Genomic DNA, 17,746 nt, shown 5'->3' on the forward strand with positions numbered 1-17,746 from the left:
GTATTTGAATTCTGCACTTTTGATTTGACAATAATTATTTCACTTAATTGCATAATCATAGAATGATGATTGCATTTCATATTTCCTTTTATATTCTACCAACATAAAAGACCAAGTTAGATTCAAATGTGTTGAATTAAGGGACTAAAATAAGAACCAAAGGCACAATAGTCATGTCCTGAACAAGCAGAGTTCAGAGCAATTCCATTAGTAGGTCAGTCACACTAGCAATAATATTTTATTTAAATTTCCATGTTAGAAAAAGACTGGACTTTAAACGCTTCGTCTTGAGCAAAAAAAAAAAAAAAATTTGATATCTTAGTTGACTGTCAGCCATTGATAAGAAACTTTTTTTTGTTAATGTAGCAAGTGGGCTACAAAGTTGTACGCTGACTTGAGCTTAAACAAGTAAAGTATTCCATTATTATGAACAGCAAGTAAGGTGAGAGACTGGGGGGGAAATACTGCTATGAAGAAATTAAATAAGCTGGAGGTCTCTGCATTGAAATTAATTTGTTAAACTGAGGGTGAAAGGCCTCAGGTGTGTTGAAAAACAGAGACTCGCACAGATGTCTGGGCTGCGATTGCGAAGAAGCCTTAGAGATACCCTTGAATTGAACTTCCTATTAATTGCCACTAACTTTTCCTGGTTTAATGCCTGCTGTCCCCCACCGTAATGTTTTTCTGATTTGAGGAATGCAGCTACAGGGTCAATAGACAAAATGTTTTCTTTTTTTTTTTTTTCCTTCAAAATTATGTATTTGGTATTAAACCATTACAAAAATTCAAATTATATTAAACTGGTGGATTTGAATTTACCTAAACATAGACAGCCAGGGTTAAAATTGCAGTGTTATCTTTCACCTAGTTCATTTTTCAAGGCGTCTGTATCTCTCGTATATCCTATGATGTTGTTTGTGCAGGAACATCAAATGTCTGAAGACTGAAGCAATGCATTCTTGAATGGCGTAAGACTAAGACAAGTCATAGCAGGTTTCAAATGGAAAAGACCTTTAAGGTCATTGCTCTTTCCATTACAAGCGCAGATTTGTTATCTATCTGCAGATTCACAGTTTTCAGCCTTTATTGTGAGTTACTTGGCTTAGCTTTAGACAATCAGGTATTATATTTTTTTTCAGGGCTCAACTACTATTTAGTTTTTACAGCAGGATTTTTGTTTTTCCGAAGAAAAAAAAGTTCATCCCTGTTCTGTATGGTTCCAAAGAGGAAGTTTCAGAGGAACCACTCCCAAGAGGTGAATTTGTTAAAAACGTTGTGGGTTTTGTTTTGGGGTTTTTTTACCTATTAGGTTGTTTTAGCATATTTTAATCTTCTATAGCAATTTTCTACTTTTCAGAGCAGTGGCATTTCATTTAAAAAAATCAGTTTAATTAGCAAGACTAGGAATTTTTGCAAGATAAATTTTCCCATTTCTGAGAAGCACAATATCCCTACATTGGCTAGAATTTCAAAATCTACCAAGATGGGGAGATTTTTGCTGTGAAAGCTGTTTTGTTGGGGGCTTTTGTTGCACTATTCTAATTTAAGTTACGTTCTTGCATTAGAGCACACACCATGTGGGTACTTAAAGCAGCAGCTAAATGATGCTACCCAAGTAATTGGAAATTACTGACACTTAGTGAGTTCCAGTGATATAAGTCTCGCTTCCTAAACCCAGTAATAACAGCAGCAATATCCACTATTACTCTAATACTTATCTTTGTTACAGATGGTTTTGTCTTTATTAACATTATTATTGTTATGGCTAAAATACCAGGGAATATAGATGCGTTCTCAAATGCGTGTATGAGAAAAATATATTGTTATTTGTCTCCTTAAAGATTTTGGTTGATTAGACTCTAGTAAGGAAAGGATGGTTTGGGGGTTAAGGGATTGCATTCAAGTAGAGACAGTCTTGATTTGCATCTCACTTTTAACACAGACCTCTGTGTCCAGTCTTCTGATTTCTCTGCAGGTGTATTCTGTCCTGCAATTTGTTGTGCAGTTGGCTTTGGGAGCCCACCTAAAGTTAATGGGGCCTGAAATGGCACAGAAATCCATATGTATGTACATAAGTGGAGCCAGGATGTTTATATACCTAGTCATATAGACATGACAAATAGAAATACCCTCCAATTGTACATCAGCATATTTAAAATGTACTAAATGACATTACATTTTATTGAGTCAGTTAGGTGGGAAATGGCATTTTACACACATTTTTAAACCATCCAAACATGTTCCAAAAGCATAGACATGAAAAAATACGACAGTTTAGAAGATGCGTGTTTGGAATGCAAAAGAGAAAAATGTTACTAGCAAATACAGCTCCTTCCCTAAGAGCTGTAATATTGCTCCTGATGGTCATTCTGTAGACATGAAATGAACATTTAAAGAGATTGGTTTGATAGACCATTCAGTGTTGTGAATTCAAATGAACATTTTATGTTTTCATTTTCTCAACAGTTCTCAACAGTAACTGTTGATATATAATATTTTTTATTTCTTTTCTGAACAACCTCTTAAAGTCACAGAAATATATAACTTCAGATAGTTATCATCTGAATTTTTCTGGAGTGGACTATGCCTAAAAACTAGAACTGAATAAATGACCAGTTCAAATATGTTTTCTGTCATTAACGGCCACTATACACAGTGGGATTTTTGTTTCTTTTAACTGTCTCTATCCTTGGATATTTCCCCACTCTATAACATCCAAACACCTCAAAATGTGCTCTCCATGCGGACAGCTTGCTATTCAGTAGCAACTTGTGCAATGCTACTATTTCAAAACCGTACTTAGTCATTTCACGTGCTCAATATTCTCAACTGTTCAGCTAAATTTATCAGATTAGAGCATGAGAAAATATACTTCCAGACTGTGGGCAGTCACCTCTGCAATTGTTTTGTTTTGAAAGAACTGGAGAAGAAAAGAAGCTTTTATTTCATATTGGTCAAATGAAGGTGATGTTGCTTTGACAAAGTATCCAGCTAAAATTCATACCAATTAAAAAAAAATAATAATCTAGGACACCCTAGAAACCACCATGACCACCCCCAGTAAGACACTTCGTATCCCTAGCGAACAGGAAATTTATTAGAAGAGGCTTTATTAGATAAACTTAGCACGGCACTGGACCGGGTAGTGCATGTTTCTGAATTTCTAAGCAAACATAGCTTGTCTTTTAGTTGATCTGAGGAACTTTTCTCTCAGACGGTGCTTCTTATGTGCACATACATTTTGCACTTCATAAGGACAGCCCATTACCTAGTGAGTGTATGTGGGTACACGACAAGGAAGAGGTGAAGCAGAAACAAGGATTCAACAGCGAGCAAGGCCCTTGCCAGAAGGCAGAAGAGTAAGAGCACTTTGGCGTAAGTCAGCATTGTTTCAGATCTGCCAGTATAGTCCTATAATAAACAAGTTAGCAATGTGAGAGACGCTCTTGGAAACATCATCTGCTGGCGTCAGACAGATACCCTTTGAAAATGACTTCAACCTGAGCAACTTATTCCCCTGTGCAAGCTGATTAGTTTAGACTGGCATCTTTCTCCACTGTCTTGCCAATTTTGGCCAATTGCATAGCACATGCTGGCATTTTAGCTCCTGAAGTTAAATATTGATATTGGTATACAAGCGCCTGCAGGAGCTTTGAGTAGAATTATGAGACGCTCATTGAACAAACGCAGTACTAATGCATACTGTGTTTTTCCTGTCATTAAGAACTTTGAAATAATTTCCTCACATAAATGGGAAACAAATTATATATGATGTTATAAGATTCAAATTTTCAGAATAAACTCACTTACTTCTCTCTTCCTTATAAACTTTCCCACAATGAGAAAGCGAGATTCAGTGAGATCACTAATTTGCTCTAGTCACAAGCATACCTACTGCTATTCCTGATGCTAAAATGGAATTTCTTAATTGCAGGAATAAGGACACACGGTATCTGTCTGGGGGATAGCTGTTTTCATCTTTCAAATTCAGTGAGATTTGGGGTGAAAAGATTCCATTCTTTTTTTGAGAATGGAATATCAGGGTGGTCAAAAACCAGTGACCACAAGATTTTGGCACCTGCAGCAAAGTCTAGACAGACCACTGATGAGGTTGCAGGAGACCATAGCTGTTAAATGATTATTTTACACAAAAATGCAAAATATTATAATTTATAGGCACATGGTGAAACACTGTGACACTTTCAGTGTTGAAAACTACCCACGACAAATCAATCACTGAGGTACATGAAAACCATTTATGTTTTTCTAAGTTCTACGCGAAGGCTAAACTAATAACTATTAATTAATGTCCTTTTATAGATGGTAAATCCAGGAAACAAGTACCTGGATGTTGATTAGCTGCCTAATCAGAAACATGGTTCTGATCTCTTCTACATTACCTCTTTAACGTTACTGAGGTTTTGATAAAGTCCATGATGTAATGTAGACTTTTAATTATGCAAAGATTAATGTACTATTTCTGATGAGAGGGCAATTGAAAGTAAATCTGAAAGAAACAGAGCATGCATGAGTTGAACTCCAAACGCCAGCTGTGTTAACTCTGTTCTCTGTGTTAAATGGGAATTAGAAGATGAATGCATCCCAGGTAAAGTTCATTCCTGTACAGAGGGTCAGCATGAAACTTAAATGCCTTTAATTTTTATGAGGTTTTAACTGCAACGTAGGAAGCATAGTCTGTGTAATGGGGGGTGAGTTTGGTCTCATAAGGAACACATCTTTCAAAGGCTTTGAATTACTCAGTTTAGACCTGTTTCTTTAAAATAAGCAGGGAATTGAGTCACTAACATGTAAATATGTTCAGAGAAAGCTAAGGCTGCAACAGGGAAAGCTAGGGAAATGCCAAAGCATTTTCTGAGATCAGAAGAAGTCGTTTTGTAAACAAGATTGTGTATTGGCTGATTAGAAGGGTTCTGCTGGAACACGAGCTCTTGGCAACCTAAACCATAGTGAATGAGGTTACATGCTACCAGTTGCCTTCTTCTTAGGATGAGGCACTATGAAATCTTTGTCTTAAAGAGTTATATGCATTTTTTCTCCATTTTCTTCTACCCTGTAGATCAGCATAAGGAATAAACCTTAAATTAGCCCACTGTGGAACAGACAGGTAGCTCTAGTCATTGAGGAAGTCTATATTAGAAACACTTAGTCTGTATTAGGTGGCTTGCTCCTTTTCTGAACAAACTCAGCGTCCAAGCCCCCATGACTAGATGAGAATTCAGATCTACCCTGTGCAGTTTGCCACCAACATCAACAATTCTTGACCTTCCAAATACAGTCAACATCGATAGACTTCAGTGGGAGTAGAAAGGGGGTTCTGTTCCACTTAAGTTCCTCCATCGTGAATCTCCCTAACCTAAACTGCATACTTAGACCTATATTCCTATAGCATTATTACACTCCATAATATTAGTACATTAGATCCAGATAAACATGTACAATGTTTGTCAGTTTTCTTGACCAGCAAAAGCAAACATCATCCTCCAACACCAAAATACTAATGCCAACAGACATCATGTGCTTATGATAACAAGCTGTGCTTTCTTATCTGAGACCCATTAACCATAATGGTAATAATTCAGACAGCAAACACATAAAAATAACCCTGCCAATTTCACTGTTATCCCACTATTTGACTGTTATCTTAAAAGGAATGTGGCTCAACGTTTCTCTCGGGTGTTGAAGAGGTAGAGCAGAGGAGAACTGTGAGATAAAAATGGTGAAGATCACATTAGAGACTTCAGTGAGAGTGATTTCTGGAGAAAAATGTTATATATAGCTATGCTAGCTTTATGCTGCTCGTGCATTCCCCGGATACCTTAAGGGAAAGGTGGGGGGTGACGAGGTAAGAACGACGATGCACACAGCGCGTTTGTGGCTTTCATGCCTGCGGCCGTATGCAGCAAATTACTTCTTGTAGGTAGACAGAAATCACGTTTACAACAACACATGGTGTGTAATAATTGTGGAGTACTGAGACCAGCTATAGAGACAGTGTTGTTCTTAACAGCCAATACAAAGAAAATAAAATAATTACTAGGCATAATGATAATTAGTGTACAGATCTAAACCTGCCAGGCACAGGCTTACCGGGCATTAAGTTCCTAAAAGAGATAGTTAGCATGGATCAGCAAATGTGCTCCCTGCACACGTTATTTGCATATTTTATACTCACAGTGTCCCTTAAATACTAATATCTTTTATGTGCTGTTGCCAGCTGCAAACTTTAAATCGTGCATGCTATAAAATACATAGAATGGGTCCAAACATCAACACAACCCCATTGAAGTCAGTGGATAAACACTAGAAGTCAGTAGTTTTTAGGTTAGCTCCTTAGGGGTGGGACTCAAATAAGAAGTAGACCCTAATAATTTGACAGTGTGTGTGTATTTCTGGAACTGTCATTTGGTCCTTCTTTATGGGGAGAATAAAGTACAAAAAAAAAAAAAAAAAAAAAAAGAGGCAAAGAAAGAAAATGATTGATATGATTCCTATACAGAAAACTATAATGAATATTGGAAATCCAGCCAGCAGAACAGAGAGATTTTAAATATGGACCAGATGCTTATCAGACCCCAGAAGAATTTATAATAGAGCAATTCTGTTGATTTAAGTAGATCTCCTTACATTCATCATTGAGTTTTCTGCACAATACTTTGGCTTTTCTTGCTTTCTGTAGATTTTGTATTAAGGGAGTTACTGGCCAGAATGCTTGTTCAATAACACCTTATATGACTATATCAGAATATTTTTATAAAGTAAATTTGTAACTGATAAACTTTTATATTAACCACAGAAACTGGAAGTTAGACTAACTTCTCTATTGGACATAAGCAATTTTGTACCAACTTTGTGTGCAATAGAAAGACGACAGATTTGATCTTGAATATTCTTACTGGAACTACCAAAGATGATTATCTACTGAAATTTTACAGTCTATAATTTTGAATGTTGAATCTGATTTTAAAAGTCAAAAACTACTCCTTTAGCAATCCAGCTTTATAAAAGGGTCAAGTCATCATTAATTATCAGAGGAGCATATACTATCCTTCCAAATGATGTTTGGAATAAGATAATTTTTTTAACACAACTTCAGTTAAGACTGGTGAGAGGGCTGAGCTGAATTCGTAGTAGTCTTGGCACCCTTTGCCAATGCCAAGATTTTTGTAGATGTGTCAGCAAAAGCAGATGTTAAGGAGACAGCATTTTATGAATGCTTGTAGGGAGCTCCTCCTGTTACATGGGAAAGCCTGGGAAAAAGCCCAAACAGGTTTCTTTGAAAACACGTCAATGAAATGCCATCATGGGCTACGAATGAGAAGGAAAACAGGTCATGTAGGGATAAGTCAAGAAAATATGTGCAGTAGGGAAGGGGCCATGAAGGAGTCAGAGTTAACAGAGGTTTTGTCAAAGTGGCAGACTAGGAAAATGCTCTGTACAGCACAAGACTGGCAGGGTATGAGCACAGTAGCTTGAATTTGTCGAGGGCTGTGAAGAGATGTTGCAAAACTGCTAACTGAGCAGAGCCTGGGTAGGAGAGTTAGCTGTTTGAATGGCTAGAATAAGCCCTTTGGGATGATGTGTGAAAAAGAATCTTCTAGATTAAGACATAACCCAATATACAGACCTAGAAAGGAGATTCAGTGCCAAAAACCTTCTCCAGTTTGTTTCTGGTTTTAGGCTTGAATAAGAGGCAGGATGATAGTGCTGTCCTGAGCAATCAAATGAAGAACTGGAAGGGAGTGCTTGAGGGGAAAGATTTAAGAGCTCAGTTTTAGCGGTGCAGAGCTGTCAGCTAAACATCGAAAAGGTATCAGAGCTAGAGGTCGACGTTTTAGTCTAAATAGAAAAGCAGGTAAAGAGAGTAAGATCTCTGAACTGTCAGCACTGAAGTGATTGCTGAACGTGCATGAAAGGCGTCACAGAGAAGGGGAAGAAATTAAAGTGGGGGGAAAGAAGGTTTCCCCCAGAAACCTGGGATGGAGGGACTGAGACAGAAGGACATGCTGGAAGCGTGATTAGCGAAATCATAGTAAAATAACAGGAGGAGTCACAGGAGTCAAGGGAAGCATCAGACTTCCAGGCATGTGATTAAGTGGGTTGAAGGCAGCTGATAGGTAAGAAAAGATGAAGTTGAGAAGCAATTTCAGTAGAAAGAAGGTCTAGGCAGGGACTGCAGAGCTTTGAGATGAAAGGGAGAAGAGCTGGGGTGGTGCTTGAAGAGGCAGGTGGGGTAACAGGGAGAATCGACATATATTGCTCTTTGTTTACAAGCTGTTGGTGAAGCAGTCACTAGCTGCTTGAATTTGTGTGATATTTATAAATTTTGTGCTGACAGATTCCTCTGGTGAAGTTTCAGCCTATAGATCGTACAGAAATTCAGTGCTACAGCTGCTGTTCATTCATCATATATAAGAGCCTGTCCTGAGCAGCAAGACCTTCAGGGATCTCCTAAAGATTCAGAGTAGCTTTGCCAATTCAAAAGCTAGTGTTATTTCCTTTGAGTCAGGATTGAACAAATGCCCTTTAATGATACTAAGCTTCATTGCAATCTGGAAATGCCATTTTTCAGATGTTCTGTGGGATCAGAGTCTTGAACTCTTGCTTTTCACTACCTCAGGAGAACAAGTTGTTTATGAGAATTTAGTCCTAGCTGGAATCCCTAATCCAAATATATCCAAACTTTGACAGTCATGATCATGAATTTCCTATATGTAAGTCTGGATCCTAATGTTGTGGCCAGACCTTTTCTTTAAATAGCATGCTAAAAATTGCATGCCGAGCAATTCCAGATTTTATCTTATTTGGAAATCTCAGTGATACGTCTCACTTCAGTGAGTCCCATCCATCAGGCCCTCTATGGATTTGCTTTACTTACCTTTGTTTAACAGAGCTGAGGTCGTGCTGCAGGGGAAAGGACAGGCTGTTGCATGCTATCCAGGTGCCTGCCTCGCTGCATAGCCCATCTGGACAGGGCCCTAGCGGGAAGAATTTAATATTGAAGTCAATTCAAATAATACCAAAATAATAACAAGAAACAAACAGATAAATTAAAATGGCCTTATCAATAATTAAATTAAACTCAATTTGCCCAAAAAGAAAAGCAGATAATTAAAAATGAGTAAAGAGCACAAGTCAACATCTAATAATGACCATTATGTTGCTGTTTATGCTGCATGTGTCTGCGGTTGTGACAAAACTATTGATATTGCATCATTTAAATGTACAAATGCAATATATAGTAGACAAACATCTCCTGAGTGTTTGTGAGTTTTGATGTGTATGTTTGACTTTCATTTTTGTGTTTTGATATAGCAGTTGTCTCCTCCCAGGGTGGAGAGCATGAATCCTTCAAGGCACTGTTGTGGTTTAACCCTGGTAGGCAGCTGAGCACCACACAGCTGCTCACTCGCTCACTCCCCGCCGGTGGGACAGGGGAGAGAATCGGAAGGGTAAAAGTGAGAAAACTCGTGGGTTGAGATAAAGACAGTTTAACAGGCAAAGCAAAAGCTGCACATGCAAGCAAAGCAAAACAAGGGATTCATTCACTCTTTCCCATGGGCAGGCAGGTGTTCAGCCGTCTCCAGGAAAGCAGGGCTCCATCACGTGTAATGGTGACTTTGGAAGACAAACCCCATCACTCCAAATGTTCTTCCGCTTCCTCCTTCTTTCCCCTAGCTTTTATTACTGGGCATGACGCCATACAGTATGGAACAGCCCTTTGGCCAGTTGGGGTCAGCTGTCCCAGCCGTGTCCCCTCCCAGCTCCTTGTGCCCCCCAGCCTCCTCACTGGTGGGGTGGGGGGAGAGGCAGAAAAGGCCCTGACTCTGTGTAAGCCCTGCTCAGCAGTACCGAAAACATCCCTGTGTTATCAACACTGTTTTGGTCACAAATCCAAAACGCAGCCTCATACTAGCTACTGTGAAGAACATTAACTCCATCCCAACCAAAACCAGTACGACCAGTGAACCAACACTGTAAGGTCAGAAGTTGTTTTTGTTTGAGAGGATCCAGATCAAACTTAGCTATGTGTTTTGCTAATATTATTCTTACTATTCTTATGTGTTTTTATTGCGAAGCCCAATATTTGCAATTTACTGGTGTCCAAGTGAAAGTGGAGGAAAGTGACCCATTAGCTACAGCTAATGTTGCATTTGCTCCTGATCTCTGTTTTTTTCTGAATTTCTTTAACACCTTTGTATTATCAGGGTGCCCACCCAGAATGGGTAAAATTATTCAAGTTGTGCCACCTTCACTTTATTGAAAAAAAAGTTCGTCCGCATAAGATTTATATCGTGTCATTTTTAAAAAGATAGTGTTTGTCTGCTCTTTGCTTGTCAGTGTGTGTGCATGCAAGGGAGTGACTCACTGGCATTTTACTTGCACTCTTGCGCTAACATAAATGATCAAGGTATCAAATGAGGAGAATCAGGTCCTGGCTCGAGATCCGTGCTCAGCCCTCCGCACTACCTCTTCCTGAATTGCACTACAAAGGTCTCTGAATGCCCCAGGTGACATTTTGGGGTTTCCTCGTGGAGACTTCTGTGTTCACAAATAATTGCTTCTGAACCTGGATAATTTATATTTAATTACGGACAAATATGCATGCACTCAATCAGTAATTGGACTGGGGAAAAAACCAAAAAGTTAAAAGATACTGTGATCTGCGTAGTAATAATCACACACATTTCTCATCATTTAGGTCTGTAAGAACTCCTGACATCTGAAGCTGTCCTACCGCGTTGCCATGGCAACGAGAAAAAAGAAAACGTCAGATCTGAAGATTGCAGTTTACAGTTACTGTTCTTCACTACTAGGCCTCAGTTGCTCCAGATTCAGTTTAATTTGCAACCTCACTTAATCTGTCCGACTATACATTGGTGTTTGACAGCCTCTACCCTAACTTCTGTTTATTAATGGATTCCTCTTGCAAGACGCAAGGTTTATGCGAATTTTCTCTGAATGTTAAAAGACCATGACATCTAAACTGGACCTTGGGGGAGCAGAAAACAGATTGACTCCTTTTTTTTCTATCTGTTGACTTGTTGCTATTCAACTGTTCAGAAAATATTTTGTCTGTGGGTTAGTATTTGTATATGTATGAGTGTATGTATATATATATATTTATATAGAGAGAAGAGTTATACAACAGGTTTAGCTTTTATAAAATATTCATCTGGAGCGTGCAAGGGACAAAGCAGAATCATACAGCCACAGATGAATTGTAACAACTGTTCTACCACAGCTAAACCTACTGTATTTGCTGTTTATGGTGTGGCCAGGAGGAGAGAGCCTATTGCAATCATACCGCTACCACGGCCACTTTGTGACACCAAATAAAGCAGGCCCAGGGCTCTGCAGTGTCACTTCTTGTACCTCAGGTTCAGCAAACAAGAAATGCAAGTCCCCCTGGCTTGTTTCTGATCCAAACGCCTTTCCTTATGCCCCAAATGGAATTTACGATCCAGTGGGACAGAGCGCTTCGCTCCCCATTTCAGTGGGAGCAGGGCTGGGAGGTTCTGCGAAGCTCTGATTTGTGAGCAAGTGGGAAGCAGCCAGCTGCGACCGGCGCTGCATGGGTCACGGTTCACAGCCATGGGAGCCCTGGGCCTGATTTTAAGGGGGCTAAAGTCAGCTTCCATTGTGCTCGCTCCTGCAGGTAATTATTTGCTGGTGCAGTTTACAAAATTTAAGTCTTTCATCAGCTCTGCAGACAGAGTTAAGTAGGGAGGTGTCTGCATAGGAGAAGCTGATTAGAACAGCAAAAGCAACACTGGTCTCTCTCTCAGCCTCTATGCAGCTGTCATTACATACGTAAGCGCAAGGAGGAACACAGATGCCCTATTCTATAAATATATTCACACACACATATATATAGTTTTGAATATATATATACATACATACACATGTACACACGGTTTCCAGTTAAGAGTAACAAGAGCATTTCTTTGTGTGTGTAAACTTACCACACTTGTTTGCAGACATGGGAAAAAAGGGTGTTCGTTATATATGAATATGAATCCTTTTTTATTCTGTGAGCATGTAAGGTTAAAAAAACTTCTAACTGTATCAAGATGATCATCTTGTTAATAAATTGTAAATGATCCATCAAAGCTCACACCAAATTTTTATAAAATTAACACAAAAAGTATACTAGTGACAGACTGTGGCTTTTATTAGAGCTTGCCAGTAACTAGGGTAAGGTAAGTGTCTTAGAATATTTTAATAAACTTGCTTATTTAAAGTTTAAACAAGAAAGCTTCCTTATGCAATAGAACTTTGCAGCTGCATTCTTTAGTTAGCATTTTTACAGTACTTATGAGTCATACTGTATGTTGTCTTTACTACAGTGAGATTATGAGCATATCTTCCACACCACGTATATGTTTCAATAGTAAAGCTTTTTTGGAAGCATTAAAAAGTCCAAACATACATTTAGTTTTTCCATAATGCTACACTAGATATTAAATGTGTGTTGGTGGTTAAAAATTGCTGTACAATAGCTTTTCTCTGACTTCCTGTATTGTACCAAATATGAAACAGGTCTTTTTTTTTTTTTTTTTAATCAAAAGGAGTACTAACAACAGCGACAGAGGAAAAATTAGCTTGTGTTGTGAACTTTCCTAACGTTGTAGGTTTCTCGATAAGATACAAGCTGCCTTCAGACAGGAACCGATTTTTCTCTTCCAGCTTAACTCCTGCAGTCCTGACCAAGTCAAACCTCCCACTGCCCTTGCTTCTCTCGCGGCACGCTCTAGGTGTTTCAATTACCAAAGTGGTACTTGGAGGTTAGTGGGAGTTTCTGTCGAGCAAGGGCTTCAGGAGTGGGCTCTTAGGCAGCCGCAGGCATTTAAGCGGGAAAGTACCTGATCTCAAACGTTAACATGGGCATGCTTCTAGTTCTCTTTCTCTGCCCATGCCTTGTAATAATCATATACTGCTGCTTTATCATCAACAATCAAGTCTTTTAAAAAAAATATAGTTTTCAGGCAAATTTTTCAAAATTAAAAAATCAACAAATGCATAATGCCACTGGATTTTCAACATGTATATTTAATGAATGCATCCAAATGCGCCCAAAGATAACTTTGATCTACAAAACCTCTATCTTGAATAAAAGAAATTATAATATCCTCCCCCACAAATACTCTTTTTCTACGTGCTTTCTCCCTCTCTCTATCCAGCAAATCCCACCTCTGGAAAGACATCCATTGATATTAGTGTCATTTCTATCAACTACCAGATAAAGCTACCCTTTTCTCATTTAAACCAAGGCTCACGTAGCATCTGGTGGATCGTTCCAAGGGCATCCAAAATGAGGAAAAAAGAAAAATCTCTTCTGCCTGGAACTACACTAGCAATGGGAAGACTCTTTCTACCACTTTGTGCCCGAAGACAAGAGATTGTTCTTCTTGGATAATACTGCAACCTTTCGACATGTAGAGAGGTCAGTATCATGGCTTAAACTCTGACTCAAGATACATCAAAGCCTTCATTCACCATTATCACTTTATTTTTGCACCTAGATTAAAGCCTCCCAGCCTTTATGTGTGTCTCTAGACAGAGCTAATCACTGGACTACCTAAGCATGCAAAGAGAAGATGAAGCTGCCATGTTAATGTTTCTCCCTCTCTGTACCTGAACAAACCCCATTTAACAAGAGATTGTGGCACTTTCTGTAGTGTTATACAAGTGAGGAACCATATTAGAATCTGAGTTTTCCTACCTGAATAAGATTGTTGGCTCTGGCTCAAAAAATGATGCCCATTTCCTGAAACAAAGGAGCGACAATAATTTCTTAGTTTTTCCATAATATCGTGAAAAAGTAGAGAAGTTACAAAATTGGTTGTCATTTTTTTATAGTTAATTATGTTTAACATTTGTTCAGCCAAGCTTGCTGTTTTTATAACATAGCACTTTTTTCTACCTAGCTATTTGGGTCACTACAATGTTTATTTCAGTCTGTTTGTAGACATACAATGCTGTCTAGAGTCAGAAAGGCAGTAAACTTGTTGATTTTCATTCTGTAACATGCATAAAACTTCTCGTGGAAAAATCATTTCAAAGAGTATCTGCTGTTAAAACGCAAACTGGGTATATCAGTTAATCAGTGAGAGGAGTTTATTAGCAAGACAAAGGTCTCATTTGGGGTGTATTTGCTAATTGAACCCTTGTCTGTACACCTCGTGTATGCTTTTACAATATGCCTATGTGCATTTATTAATGTACATTTTGTTCAGTAACTGTAGGTCTGAAGATGAAAACATAGGGAAACGAGCTGAATTTTCTACTGGGTATCAAGGAAAATTAGGTAGGAGCGGAACACTGGCTAATACACTTTCTGAGCCCTGTTCTCATCACATTTACACTGGTGTGAATCAAAGAGCAACTCCATTACTAGAATTGTTTAAGATTCAGTTAATCATATTTAGGTGAAATTTTTCATCTAAACCTCCCCACATATTGCTTTTACTGGTCTGCCCTGAACAGTAAAGCAGCAATATTTGTCATGGGATCGTTGAGTGCTTATATATTATCGAAGGTCTGTCTTTTGTGACATGCAGAAAAACCTACAGCTTCGATGCCTCCTGCAGATGACTCACTTCCTTCACCAACCATTTTAACGTCTCGAAGGCACCCAGCATAATTTGGTTTAGCCTTTATTTGAAATGGCTGTGGCCTGTAGTCAAATAATTCGTCATGGTCTCTTGCGTAGTCATGCAAGTTAGGGATCACTGTAATGCAAACCTCATTTATTAAATTATGGACTTACAATCAGTTTGTGGGGCACTAGCTAAATGTTTTATCACTACAAGAAGAAGGACATATGTTATATTAATGGCTTTTACATCATTGGTCTTTCCTTTGCAAAGACCTCCTGTCTGAAATACCGAGAAAGCTGCCACTTTTCTTCTCAATTGCTACTAATACACTCAACCACTTGAAACATAGCAGAATTTTGTACACAAATTATTTTACATCACTGTTTGTCTAAAGGCTAAGTTTCTTTCTGAATGCATTTAATAATGTCTTATTTAATTAAAAAACCCCCACAAGATAAATTATATTAAAGTCATATCAACTTGAGAACACCAAGTCTAAGGCAAAACTCTGATCCTATCTTCCCTTTAATGCATCTCTAGAAACTCTGTTGTCTGAGAGATACACTGTCCAACGCTAACACAAAGATAAATAAATAAAATAGCAATTATTTTCTTTCAATTAACTCTGTGATCTATAATCTTTAGAATTAACATGCAAACTACATTAGTAATTATCATTATAACTATTCTATTTAAGGCAGATATAGCTGACTATTTTACTATGTAAAACACATAACCCATTGACTACACTGTTCTCTTGCCTCACTTCAAGATATGCTAGTTGATTTATATTTGTCCAAATGAAATGGATACACTCGCACACTCTCAGTGGAAAGTTACTAGTTGCACAATTGCTATGTGTGTGTATATATGTAGATATATAGAGATATACACATACATATATAAATATATATATATATTAAAAATATATGCAGATGGAGGGAGACGAATACAACATGGGGACTTGGAATAAGCAGTTTAATTCCATGAATTATGGATGAATACATGAGTTAAGGGACAGCATGGGTTATGTGTGCCAAACCAGTCTGATTTAAAGAAAAGAAAAAAGGCAAAAAAAACCCCCCACACTAAACCCCAGGCTTATCCCAACTCTCATGTTGTATTTATGCTACCTTTAGCTGTCCCCTCTTAACACAACGATATCATTTGAAGATATGTATAATTGTTTACTGACTCATTTTTAGTTGTCTATGTATCAGCAGGTCACCAGTAGTGGAAAGGGAAGGGTTTATAGCCAGAATTCTGCATTACTGTGCTTTCAGTGGGACAGCTTTTGGGGAAAGTTTCGTCCACCCTTTGAACATTGCGCTCCTCCTCTGCATCGGCCAATGCCTGTATTCGATGACTTGGGGTTAAAATGAACGTAGCCTAAAGACAGACTCTGTGTACGCACGTGCGTGCACACCCTGCCTGGGACTGTAGGATAAGAGCGTGTCTGGTGGACTGCGATGGTGAATTCGGTACAAACAAGCTGCGTTGTTACTACCATTTCAGACAGAACTCACCTGTAAAATCATATTTGCCCCATAACAAACTCTCTCTCTTTAAGTTACCACCAAGATTTTTTTTTATGATTTTCTTTCTTTTTTTAAAGTTCAAGCAAGGAGGAAAATATTTTGTTTGATTTTAAAGATACTTAATTCAGCTACTTTTCCGGTTAATCGTTCCTTTAGGCCCTAGTTGCTGAATTGCTTGCTGTTTCTGAGGTGTAAATAAACGTTTTGATTTATGATGTGGTTGCAAAAAAACTTGTAATTTATTTGTGAAATGCTCAAATAAAGGATGTATGGGCTTTTACCTTTTGTCTGGGCGTAGACCTTCCTGATGCGATACAGCAGGAATGGAGGACTACAAAATGACCTTGAGACTGCCAAAGGGCTGGAATAGCCTGAGCTAAATAAACTCCCACATTGCTCTACGTAAAAAGAGATAAATGGCAGCCTTCATCATCACCATGCCATGGTTATAGAATGAGAATCTGGAGGTTAGAGAGGTAAATAAGGTTTGACCAGACAAGAAAGCAGGAGATTATTTGTCATCCATTCAGATAACAGCAATGATTTGCCTTCTGAAGCCCCGCTTTCATTACAGAGAGTTGCACTGAGCCAAATCTGGGTCAGATGTCCCCGGGCTGGACCCTGTGCAGGAGCTTTAACGGATTTTTGTGGCGCTTCCTTTCTGCTTCACCTGGCCACCGTCCCCACCTACCACCATCAGTTCAGACAGACACAAAAAGTGAACATTGTAAACAATGCAGAAACAGGCTGAACAAATGTCAATCAATCAGCAAGGACCACCGTGGATGCTACAGGACTGCATTTCTGTCGCTGCTGTCACGGCTGATTACCAGATGGCTTTCAGCAGCTAGGACTGCCATAGTCGGCAGTCACATCTGATGTGCTCCCTCCCTGTGCTTAACTTTGCCTTAAGATGTGTATGCAGTTGTGGTCAAGTTGTTGCCCTGATTCAGAAAAAAAAAAAACAAACAAACAAAAAAAACAACTTACTCCAAAATTATAGAGCCCTTATCACCTTCAATCCCAAACTGCTCTGGGCCAGGTTGCCCCAAAAAGCTTGCGCTGCTTTAATGCCCCTCTGTACCAGGAACTGCAGCCTTCTTTGACAAGGCTTACCGCTTTAGCGTGCTGCGTTCCCAGTAGCAGGACTTAAGGTTTGTAAGGTACTAGTTTCTTTTTTTCACTGAGCTCTCCTAACCTGCGATTATGAGGGGAAACGAAGTGGGGTGCGCTTTCCTGTGCTGCCCGCTGCTCCCAGACATTGCGGGAAGGCCCAGTAGGTGAAATAAATAAATACTCATTCTGGCCCAGAATGCAGTGCAGAAAAAAATAATAGAAGGCTAGGTAGAATGAAAATCCTGCAGGAAATTTGCACCATGGCACTATGGCATTATTGCCTCTTTGCCAGGGAATTCTTTTTCCAGCACAAAGCTAGAGCCTTTTGGCTGTCTGAAATTCCTGTGAGTTGTTTTTTAAGATCTTCTAAGAAGTTATCTAAAGTGACAGAGACACATAAAGATAGAATATGCCTGAAAAATAGCCTTTTACTACATCTGAGAATAGAGGAAGCTGGGGGAGGGCGGGCAG

At 38.8% G+C, this 17,746-nt stretch overlaps 1 protein-coding gene across 1 annotated transcript in view; it reads left to right on the forward strand.

Annotated features, from left to right (window-relative positions):
• The window catches only part of CDH13 (cadherin 13), a gene marked incomplete at its 3' end in the record, with an annotated part of 521,180 nt that extends 504,736 nt beyond the window's left edge, over positions 1–16,444 (forward strand). The window contains exon 14 of the mRNA XM_082320962.1: positions 10,721–16,444. Coding sequence (XP_082177088.1) covers positions 10,721–10,728 — 8 coding nt within the window. The remainder of the gene's footprint in view (positions 1–10,720) is intronic.
• Between the last annotated feature and the right edge of the window lie 1,302 nt (positions 16,445–17,746).

The sequence above is a fragment of the Platalea leucorodia genome (assembly GCF_965183815.1).
Source record: "Platalea leucorodia genome assembly, chromosome: 8".
Classification (NCBI taxonomy): Eukaryota; Metazoa; Chordata; class Aves; order Pelecaniformes; family Threskiornithidae; genus Platalea; species Platalea leucorodia.